Raw genomic sequence first — 12,110 nt, forward strand, 5'->3', positions numbered from 1 at the left:
GTTCAGTTGAAGATGCGATGTGGTCTGATCTGCAATCCTAACAATTGTGCCTCCAGCCGTGCCACGTGCATGGCAGGAGACAACTGTAAGATCAGGGATCTGATCCCAGTTGGGCCATGTTGCCAGTGCAGGGGGAGCCCAACTGAACGCTGGCTGCCCCTGGGGACCAATGGGGCCAGTCTGAGCTCCCATGTGGTCCCTAGAGCCAGTTGGTCAGCTGTTTGTTGGCAGAATTGGGACTACTCCTGGGCTTGAGCCCCAGAACGGTCCTGATCAGTTGATTAGGACTACCCCAGGGCTCTCATCTTGCCACTGTCCTGATTAGGCCAACAATCAGCTGACTGAGACTTTGTTCTGGGGCTGGAGCTTACCATACATTCAATTTAAAGTATGATGGTAAATAGCCACAAGGGCTGCATCTACACATGCACTTTAATGCAGAGTTGACCAATTAGCCCCGCAATAAAGCATCATTGTCTGCACATGCACTGGCATTACGGCGCATTATATTAACTCTGCTAGAGTAAGTTAACTGTTGGGGACAGTACTATTTTACAGTACAGTTATTTACTCTGCCAAAACACACGTGTAGATGGGAACAAGGGCTGGCTGAGGCATGAGGTTGCTAGAGTGCGGGGGACTGCCACACAGCTCCACACTTTAGCACTTGTGTCCCAGTCAGCCCCTCCACCACCTGACACCACTACCTGGAGCCCAGAGCTGACCCCCTGAGCCTGCTGCCAGCCCGGGGTTGCTCTGCCCCAGCTCAAACTGCTGTGGTCCCAGATGCATATGCAGATGCTGTGCCCAGAAGCAGCTGACTCGAGCCCAAACTATACTCAAGTTCATTTCTTCTTCTTAATTGCTCATGTAGATGCAATAACTTCATAACAGGTTTTCTATGTAATAACTTTATAGCTGGTTTCCTGTTTTACTGAGCCATTAATCCAATGAACACATGGCCAGTTTATACTTTAAGATGCAATTAACTGGTTAATCCTGTTGTGAGTGTAGTGTCTGCCTAGGGCCTCAGGGAGAACAGGATGACAAAACTGTGGAGCTGGAGGGTAGACACTGCATTTCAGTATTATCAAGTAAAGGAATCCTTCAGGAATAAGATGCTTCCTCCTACATCCCCAGTACACAAAATAGCCTGCAACCTACACAGACAAGGGCCAAGTTTAAACCTAGATGCATTATGGTTACTGTTTTTTCTTAATATTTTTCTCTATACTCAATTTTGTTTTACTATAAGTATATATGAAATCACTTGGCAGTTTCATGCACAATCTACCTAGCAATGAAGCTACCTTAATATTTTAAGAACTGGTGATAAGATGTCTAGATCATTTCCTTGCATGTGATTAGTGCTTAACAGAGTACAAGTGAAGAAGCTCTCTTTCTAAAGGTGTTCCAGCATTATCATATGGGCAAAATGTTAATGGCCATGGCTGAAAATGAAAAATTCCACTGATATTTAAATTAATAATGCACACCATGATTCTGTAAGGAAATTAACCAAGTAATATGACGGTCCAGCCCATAAATGAACAGCTATAAAACCTTAGAAGTAGCTTGACTTCGTATTTTCACACCAAAATTCTAAACAGCCACCTTAAGACACTGGCTAATTTTTAAAATGATATTTAAAAAATAAAAAGCACCCATAAACGTACCTGTATTCTCCAAATCTTAGTGAGCTCATCTAAAGATAATTTACTGCCTAGCAGTTCAATAATTCCCTTTATGCGGTCACAGTATTGCGCTTGGTCTATATTGCCTAAAAGAATAAAAGGAGACAGATGAATTGCATTTTTAAGTTATCACAGAACACGAGTCATTTCTTAAGTCAGCCACAAGAGGCTTTTTATTTTCAGGAAGTGTCAACTAAATCTTATTTCCATCGGAAAATTCTGCATCTGCTATTTATTACAGGCTATTCCTAAGATTACGAAAAAAGAAAAATCAGAGAATAGAACTGAAGAGCAATGATGGATTATTTTCTGTGCATTTGACAGTACTTTATCAGAGAACTGAAACTGACTGGAGGCAAAACTGTCATTTCTCTGCTGGTGGGTATTAACTAGTAATACCAGCTGCAAAGCTGGAAGTGAAACTGAGAAAGCAGTGGCAGACAGCCACATACATGAAAAGAAGAGTGGGGTTTACCAGTGATATTCTCAAAAACCTTCTTAGCATCAAAATAAATGGTAGTAGGCTAGCAGATTCTCTGCAAAGGAGTTTCCTATTCAGAAAACGGAATAGGATTCCAACTGATTGTCCCATTAATTACAAGGCAAGGTACAAACTGCAAGAGTGCTTACCTTCTAGCGCAATTGATAAAACAGAATTTTCTACTAGCCAGTTTAATAATCGGTCGGTATCTATTGCATTCTTCACCGATTTGGATACAGTGCTGTCTTCTATTAATTTGGTTACCTATAAGTCACAGAATGTGAAACTTATATCTATGTCTAATTCTCAAACACAGTAAAATCCATTCAAAAAGTTCAGTGGGGTATCACATGCACTGGAATTAAAAACAGACAAAAAAAAAAAAACCCAACAAAAACCAGCCCGCTGTCAAAGGCCAGGAGCAAAAAAGAAACAGCTTTGATGTTTGTCTACCTCTAAATTCCCCAGCTTCCTACTCCCATTCTGTCACTGCATACAGAGAACTCCTGTCCTGTAAATGCAGGTGTACCAGGAAGTTCTCAAAGTATGTGCCTTCCTACACCGCTCAAGTTAGTTCTGCATTTTCATTAGACAGAGAATTCTCACATCTCAGTTTCTTCTAGTAATGAGTGACCACAAAACTTTAAAAAAACCCTAAATATGTGAAATTAAATTAGTTTGCTAGGAAAACAACATTCTCATGACCAAGGACACAAAATTAAAGTAAATACATTAGTAAACTTTGTTTGATTACAACTGTATCTGTTCCCCTTAGAAACAAGAACCAAATTTGAGAGAAGCCCTAAAATACATTTAAGGTGCAGCTACATGAGACGTTTACTATACAATAGATTACTTTGTACAGTAAATGTATCGGTGTCTACACATGTGCCCCTATTAGGTTGGAGTAAATCAATTTACTCAGCAACAGTGCATGTGAAGTACGCTGCCCTGGCTGGCTAGGACACAAGGATTCTTCAGTGCAGGAACTGCCCGCTGCACAAGGGTGCTCCAGTGCAGCCCCAGCCAGCCCCTCTACAGCATGCTGAGCTGAGGGGGTGCAGCCCCAGGCTGACAGGCTGACCCTGGGGCCCCCTGCTGGCTGCTCTGCCTCAGCTCCAATGTGCTGCGATTTACTGAGTTTACAGAGTTTACTGTTCCCGGGCATGTGTTCAGACGGTGCGGTGCGCCTGGGAGCAAGAAACTCCAAAGCAATAAACTCTGGAGTTTTATTGCTTCGCGTTAACTGCATGTGTAGACATGCTCTTAATGTAAAAAGCTTTCTAAAGAGAAGCTTCTGGGAGAAACATGCTTTCCTAAGAACTGAAGGAATCAACCTTTCATTTTGTTGTATGCATTCTGTGGGGTAAAGATGCCTCCTAGTTCCACTTGTATGGTCCCTGGCACAAAGAGGGTATTTGCCCATGATGGGCTCCCAGGCACAATGGTAGTTCAAACGCACCCAAATGGTGACAGTCTGGTAAGATTCAATTCAGAGTATGTCATGCTTTTATGGAGCTCCATATTACAAATAAGATATTTGTTTGAAATATCCTAAGCAATGCACAGAGTTGGCAGAACGATCTCTCACTGTAACATCCATGAAGAGCAAAGACTGTTGTTTATGAATATAGCTGAAACTCTAGCTGTAAGAGAAGGGTGAAAGTACCTGAATTATTTCCAGCTAGGAAACTAGCCCCTGAACCCACTAAACTTGCAAAGCTTTTCTTTCTTTCTTTCTTTCTGTGGTTTTTTTTTTGTTAGATTGACTTGCTTTGCCAGCTACTACGAGTTGAGATTTTCCAAAGGCAACAATGTTTAGAAACACTGAACCCCTCTGCCATTTGGGCATCGTTTGGGTGCAGCATGAGTGGCCCAAATACTGATATATTCAAACTTACTTCTTTGAGGGAATTCATTTTTGCACTGAAGTGAGGAGACTTCAACATGCGCAACAGGATGTCCAGTCGTAGGTCATCTACTACAGTTACCAGGTCAGGCTGGAAGCGCATGCATAGGAGCTTGATGCCAGACAAGAGCTCAGGGATACTAACTAGCCTCTGTTAAAGACAAATTATCATTAATGCCTGCATGGCTTCTTCAGTGTTCTACTTTAAGCATGTTTCAGACTTTGAAGATGATGAAACAAAGGGTACCACCCATGATTTGGGGCAGGCTGCTTTCTCTCTAATCTGTAGTAGTGTGTCTGTCTGCGAAGAGCTACAAGAGTGTTACTTTCACTACTGGAATCAGCGGTAAAGAGGTCATTTCCACCGAAAATTCAGTGGGCTAAAGCATGTGTCTAGCACACATAGTTTCTAACTAAAAAAGAAAGACACGTTGACCTCATCAGATGACACATTTAGTAAAACCTAGGGAAGCATCATAAGTCATAAAAATTAAAATCAACCATGTTTTCTAAATAACCAGTGTGATATTGTTTCTGAAAGAAATGCAACAACATGTTTGATGCAAACAATACAGAGCAAATCAACTAAACTGAGTCTAATGCTGTTGGATATCAAATATCTGAAAGCCAAGTTAGAACAGAAGGCATGTAGTACTTTGTAAGACTGCATTTATAATAGCGTGTTTTACAACTATCACGGGAAAGGATTTTAGGAAGGGAAATCTGACACTAGAGATTTTCTGAAGATTACGTAGGCCTTGGTAAGTGCACACAACACATTACACAGGATTCTATTACATATATTCCCAGTCTAAATTCAGGTCAGGATATACTGGTCAATGGAAATTAATTCAAGTTGTTCTGAAGTTACTACTGTTCGGCATTTCCAACATATACAAACACATTCACATTGCATACTTGATGAGCAGAAAGTTACCTTGTCTTTTAGGTCCTTTTCTTCCACATTTTGTACATATTTAATCATTTTATGAATGACTGGATCCAGCATGGGCTAAAGAATTTGAGAAAAATCAGAATCATTTTGTATTTCCTAGAGCCAGTTAAGTTACTTGGAAGATCTGGTTATGGTGAAATTAAACTTAGAAGTTTCTTTCTGAAAAGGCTAAATGACTATAAGTTCACAATTAATTACTTTGGATACATAAGCCAAAACAAATATCGCATAAATCATCCAGTGACTATGAGCAGGGAATGAAGCTAAAGAGTCCAAGATAAAACGGTCAGTTCTGAATGACGTCCTGCCTTAGGTCAGGACAATATCTGACAGATCTAGGCTTTTCAACATACACCAGTTATCACACGTACAACAAAGCCATCTTCCCATTTATTTCTTCCTACTTGCTTTCTCTATGAATGAAGAGTTACAAATATATTAGCCATAAATGGGACCAAAAGTGCGTATGAGGTTAGGACTAATAAAGATTTCTCTCTCCAGCAAAATTTGTCCACCTCCAGCTCAGATACATCAGCTGTAGATCTTAGCTAAAAAGAACTGGGAGTCCAAAGCAAAAGGTATCCACTGGGCCAGATTATATTCTCATCTTTGGTTTACATTGGTTTAATCAACTTGATGTTTTGAACCTGCATTGAAAAGCTCATTCATACCATGTCTAGCTTGAATTAAGAAGTAGCACTTATACTGTTTCGGTTACAAAGTGATGTATCCAATCTCTATGTCCCAGGTGTATCTCCACCTGCTTCCCTCACACAGCTTTGTTCATGGATAAACTCAAAACTTTCTTCACTTTCAATAACTCACATCTGAATTTGTTGGTTGTTAGCAATATCTTCTGAAAGGCACTACTTATAATAGATGCAGAAAGTGAATCTACAGATTGCTTCTAAGACAACACATGGCATTCAGCCAACTAACATTTTGCATCTTAATGTCAGACATGTTTCAGTGTTTAAAAAAAACAGAAAGACAAAACCAAGCAGTCAGCCATTTGATACATCTCAGAAAACTAAATTCAGCCTTCTGCATGACTTTTCAGATTTCTACACCAAACTTAACAGGTACCAGCTGTGATGACTTTCGGATACCATACTTTAGAAATCCACTTAAAACATGAAAAAAAAAATCAATACAAAACCCAAGAGAACAATATTGCTGAGAGTTTCTGAGAAGAACTCAGAACAGCAGCATTTTACCTGCACTACAGAGCAGTTGAGATACTCTGCACATACTCCAAGTGGCTGAACTAATGCAGAGACTGCCTGGAAGAAAGACAGGAGACACTTAGAGACAGATAAAAAAAAAAAAAAAAAGACTCTTTCAGGGGGAATACAGTAAAAGGTCTGTTATCTGGCATCCTCCGGGAATGCAGGATGCCAGTTAATCAAGTATTCCGGTTAATCAAATGTGCACCGTCTGATGCACTCCCTGGCATGAGTGTGCTGGGGGACAGGGAGGGGGGCCCTGCATGTAGGCTGCTTTGCCCTGGACCCTGGGCCGAAGAAGTGACAAGATTCTGCTTGCGGCAGTGGCGAAATCCGGAAGCGGTACTTCTGGTTTCGCTTTTGCCACGTCCCTCGGATGCCGGTTAATGGAGTTTTCTGGGTAATAAAGTGCCGGTTAACACAGCTTTTGCTGTAATAACATTCTTTAAAATACAGGTGCAGGCTTACTAGTGTCTGTCTATCCTGTATGCGCAATTTTACTCTCTTGCTTACAATTTTACATCAACGTGAGAAGGATTCTTTAACTACTCATGACAACAGCATCCAGTCCAAACTTAAACCACTGTATGTTTTAGAATGGCATTGCATCTCTTCCTTGCTAACCAAAAAAGCAATGATGGTGGTTTTCATTATCACACGGATCTGTTAGTCCGCTTGTGATCTCATGGCAACAGCCAATAAATACTTTGAGAGCTTGCTTTACAGCGCCAAGAACAACAAATAAAAGTTCTGTGGAAAGCCACAAGGCAGAAACTCTTTCCTTAGGTTCTGAATTTATGATCTTTATGGAGTTCTGTGACAAATCCTCCTACCTTCAATAGAAAGTAGATTTCTCCATAGAACTCAAGGAAGAATCTTCCTCATACAGATCAGCCATACAAGGATTTTTGGGGCAAGATTTTTTAATACACAAATTTAAGAGAAAGAGTTACTGCCACAAGAATTTCAACCACTGACACATCAAGATCTATTTCGTCCTCAAACAAGGCAATTTGCCTGCAGCAAGAAATGGGATGCTATCACCAAGAGACCGTAAATTAAGTGAACACAGTAAAAATTAGTTTCCTAAGGAACAGGTTACTAGTCATTTTAGAAAAAAATCCATAGCAATACATGGCCAGCTCCCTTTTCCTCCTGTCATATTTGATTATGAACTACTTTGCTCTCCTTAAGGGGCAAAATTAACACACTGACAAAGGAAACAACATTTCCTCCAAACTGCTTTAAAATGAGATATCTCCTCCAAATCACCCTTAGTTCTTGGTTCTTAGGCATGGCAAGTTAAATTTGAAAGCTGGTATATATTTTAAATTTCCTAACTTACATTCAGTACAAAAAAAGTTCAGTTGTATGAAGCTAAGATATTATAAGGTTTATATGGTAATTCATTAATCAGGTCTAATTTTGCTGCTGTAATTTAAACATTTGGGTTATTTAGAAGGATTGACACTTTAGAGATCTTAACATTTACATACAGAATAATTTCACTTGCAATTAAAATGTACCTACTTGTGAGGTAAATAAAGGAACATCTTGAGAACACACAGGACATAAAACTGCAACCTAATTAGACCTCAATAATGATAAATCCTCTCCGGGAAAGATTCATGCCTCCTCAGATCCCCAAAACATGTTTCAACAGTATAACTATTTTCTGCCATGCTTTCTGGAGTACTGCCTCAGTTCTAGCGGGTTTTATTGAACAGGATAGTAGCAATTCTATACATAGAACACCAACTTAAAAGGAAAATAGCAAAAGGTTAACTTACCCCAAGTTCAATATCTTCCGAGTTTAGTTTAGACTGAATTGCTGAAAATCCACCCAGCTCTGCAAACTGAAAAACAGTAGAATGGCAGTAAATTAACATACACTACCCTTCAAAAGTTCAATAAAGCAAGTATTCCAAGTTTTTACTTGAAGTATAAAAAGCTGTGTTTTCCAGTGATCAGTGCAATAAGAATTCAAGATGGCAGGCAAAGTATATGCGAACAAGGATCTCTTACTAGGATATTTAACCGAATACTCCTGTTCACTGGAGCTCTCGTTATAAAATTATGTTCAAATCCTGAGTTCAATAGCAAGCTTTGGAGTCTCATACCTGAAGCAAGAGGTGGGCAAGAGAAAGAAGAGTGAAAGATACACCCAGGATGATGGCCTGAGATACAGAAGGCAGCCCTCCCCCCCATTCCCTTATTCTCCAGCAGCAGCTTTTTGAATGGCACTGCAGCCTCAGAGGTGCCCTCAGCTAAGTGGAACAAGCCATAAGGCCACAGGTAGGTAGGGAGGCAACTTGACCAGGAAAGCACCTCATCTGACAGGAAGAGCAGGGTTAAAATTTTAAAACTTGCTGCCCATCTTATAGGCAAATGAGCATGAAGAATCAAGGAACAGACACCAGAATTGGTACTTTGGCTCCCACTTACTGTTGGGTTTACTTACTCTGTTTACCAGATCCACGAGCCACCCGTGGGGTTCCTAGATGATTAAAAAAAAAAGTTAACAAAATTAGTGAGATATTTGCAACAATGCCAAAATTGAAACCAATACTGTGGAAACTGCATTATATTTAAGGCTTTAAGTTAATCTGCTTCCCATACGTGCTATTAGCTAGAGCTTTTGGACATCCTCATTGGCATAATCCTTTTTTGAATGATACCTGACATCAATAACCACGTGTTATCACAACAGTAAGTTCCGTGGCAGGTGCCTCACAAACAGCTATTTATACCTTACCAGTGGTGTGGAACCCTACTAAACAACTTTAGGCTCTGTTTTCACAAGACCCAACTTGCTTTAGGAAACGAATGAAGTTCTATTTATTTCCCCAGTGTACATGCTACTGTCAAAGTGCAAGCATCAAAATGCAAGTCTGAATGGAGGCATATGGGCAGGGAAGCAAGACTGCCCCTTTCAGAGAGATGCTTCTTCTGAGACTGCTAACAAGATGGTCAATTAAGATGGTGTTTTGTAATGTGGATACTCATATATTTGGTCTTGCCCAGAACTTGGTCATTTCACACTGTACAAATAAGGAAATAAGGATGATCTTTTAATTGCAACTGATCTACTAGGTATGGTTGTAGCAATGGTTTGGGGGGGGCGGGGAGGAGGAGGAGGTAAAGGACACCAATTCCAGAGTCAGGTCCCACTTACGAAAACTTAGCACTGGTAAAACATTTAATGATTTTCTAAACAAGCCAGTTTTTGTATTTAAAACCCACCCACTGAGGTTACTTGAAGATTAACTTCATCTTGCTTTGGATTAACAATTATAGTAGAACCTTTGTACTGTTCAGCTTTGAAGGAAGTTTGTTCTGTAAGAGGGATTTAAAAATGTAAATGCACTCACCTTCTGGAAAGTAGATACGGGCGAGACAGCATGCATATTGCCTTCCCCAAAGACTTCTGCCCAATTCCTCTGGCACACCTTCATTCGATTCTTGAAATGATACTCATTGTCAGGATTAAATGCCTGGGGGAAAAAAGCCAAGCACAGTGAATGGCCCTCAAGAATAAACCGTCTTAGTAATATTTAACTTAAGGGACATAGTTCCTGTTGACAGTTAAGTATTTCAAGTGAAAAGGTAAACATTTAGCTAGACCATCCATACCACTGTTAATTAGACTGGACTGGACACAGAGGTATCTCAGAGTGCCATACAAACAATTTTAAACATCCAGGTGAGGCAGTTATATTTGTCTCTACTTTAATGGTTGAGGACAGACTCGAGAGCAATTTGAAAATAGCTGTAATAGTGTCAGAGCTAGGATCACCAGACAGGAAACCCTGCTCCCCAAACCCCTGCTCATTCTTTAACAATGTTGTCTTTTTAGAGCCAATAATACAACATAAGATTTCAAAAATTAGCTAATGAGTTAACTGTTGAACTTTAGATTCCTTGAAATGGGCTGGATCTCCAGAAATGCCAAGCACTCACTATGTAAAATGCAGGTGTCTCTGTTATCTCAAATTAGACACTCACAAACCAAGGCAGGCAAACATCTTACCACAGTTTATAGATAATTAAACTACAATTTAAATGGTGACAAGTAGCAGTAGTATTAGAAGTCACACATTCCTGAGGCCTATATATGCACGTGAGTACACAATGGATTTCTAGAGATTTCCACATTTTAAGGATGTTTGTTTATGAACTAGGGATATATCTAATGAATATTATTTACTCCTGTATCACCCATTATTTTTCCAGGCAAGTCGAAAGGTACCATGAATTTATTATACTGTCATTACAAGAAAACATATAGATAAATACCATTGTAAGCACACCCAGAAGCCCAACAGGAATTGGATCCTGTTTAACTCTTTCTGCAACCAAATCAACTAGTAGCATCAGCATATTGTAGATTCCCTCATGGATTTCAGTACCCCATTTATGAACAGCACTTGACGTCAGGAGCTACCAAAAAAACAGAAAATTAATTTGTAACTTGACCACAACATCCAAAATAAGAGTAACAAGCAATTCAAACTCTGTCAGATTATAAATTTTCAGGATAACACTTACTTTTAGATGCTATTTAGGAGTAGTTGACCCTTGCACAAATATTAGCTTAGAGTTCATTTTGTAGTAACATGGCAGAAAAAGCAACGTTTTTAAAACTACCAACTAGAGGTGCACCAGTACATCGGTCTGATATCGGATTGGTACCAATATAAAGAAAACAGGTTGTATTGGATATTGGCCCAATGGGGCCAATGATTTGGCTGATAAATGCCTGTGCTGCGCACAGCCAAAACACAGCACTCAGGCAGCGAGGAGCAGAGCTGGAAGCATGGAGAGCTGCCTCCAGCTGGTAAGGCCAGTGTGATGGAAGGGGAGAGGGAGCAGATCGACATCCTGCGGCGAGGGGGTAGGGGTAGGGGCAGGTGCTGGGAGGGCACGGGGGAGATGGGCGTGCCCCCCCTGGATTTACAAGGGGTGGGGCAGGCTGCAGCTAGGGCTGCATGAGGCTCTTCTGGGCAGGGGCTGGGCTTGGAGTGGGTGGTGGCGGTGCTGGTAGGATGCTGCATCCACCCCATATTTCACCACTGCTCCACCCCCAGCGCTGCCACCAGCCACCTGGCCCAGTCCTGGCTCAACGCCTTGCCTCCACGTATGCACTGGGAAGAGCGGGGGCTGCACCAGGCAGTTGGCGGTGGCGGTGCTGGGAACAGACTGGCAGTGAAATTTGGGATGGATGCAGCATCCTCCTAGCACTGCCAGCGCCTGCTCTGAGCTCAGCCCCCTCTGCAGCCCACCCCTTGTAGATCTGGGGGTCACATGCCCCTGACCCCTCCCTCACTGCAAGGGTGAGGGCACTGATCTGCCCCCCCACCACACTGGACTTACCAGCTGGAGGCAGGTGTATTGGAAATCGGATCAGCCAATATGCATCCTTAAATACTGGCTACCACTATTGGGTCTAAAAATCTCTATCGGTGCACACCCCTAATACAAACAGGTTTTAGCAGAGACTAACTTGGATTTCAATACACATACTTTTTCTTTCCTAGTTTACTCATGGCATGGTTTACGTGGAAGACAAGCGTTCCCCCAGTGATTTTATTCCAAAGTGCTTGGCTAACATTAAGATATTGGATGTACTGTTCTTCACTTACTCTTAGAATAAGCTAGCCAAAAAGTTAGATGAATTTGATGGCTATAATCATAAAATCATATAAAATTAGGGTTAGAAGGAACCTTAAGAGGTCATTCTAGTCCAGTGTTACCCAACCTTTTCCAGCCCATGGCACACTTCCATTAATAAACATTTTCTGTGGCACACCTGTTAAGGCATTTCCTATCTCCATACTTATAAGCC

The 12,110-nt window shown here is 41.0% G+C and overlaps 1 protein-coding gene across 2 annotated transcripts in view; it reads right to left on the reverse strand.

The window, feature by feature from the left end:
- USP24 (ubiquitin specific peptidase 24) overlaps positions 1-12,110 on the reverse strand; it is an 88,747-nt gene that overhangs the window by 57,770 nt on the left and 18,867 nt on the right. For both annotated transcript variants that reach the window (XM_090047968.1, XM_090047967.1), the window contains exons 4-12: positions 10,562-10,705; positions 9,637-9,759; positions 8,727-8,762; positions 8,056-8,121; positions 6,257-6,322; positions 5,022-5,096; positions 4,077-4,235; positions 2,325-2,439; positions 1,677-1,780 (exon numbers count right to left, since the gene is read on the reverse strand). In XM_090047968.1, coding sequence (XP_089904094.1) covers positions 1,677-1,780; positions 2,325-2,439; positions 4,077-4,235; positions 5,022-5,096; positions 6,257-6,322; positions 8,056-8,121; positions 8,727-8,762; positions 9,637-9,759; positions 10,562-10,705 — 888 coding nt within the window. The remainder of the gene's footprint in view (positions 1-1,676; positions 1,781-2,324; positions 2,440-4,076; positions 4,236-5,021; positions 5,097-6,256; positions 6,323-8,055; positions 8,122-8,726; positions 8,763-9,636; positions 9,760-10,561; positions 10,706-12,110) is intronic.

Source organism: Crocodylus siamensis, chromosome 5 (assembly GCF_052110815.1).
Source record: "Crocodylus siamensis isolate JL-2025a chromosome 5, ASM5211081v1, whole genome shotgun sequence".
Lineage (NCBI taxonomy): Eukaryota > Metazoa > Chordata > Crocodylia > Crocodylidae > Crocodylus > Crocodylus siamensis.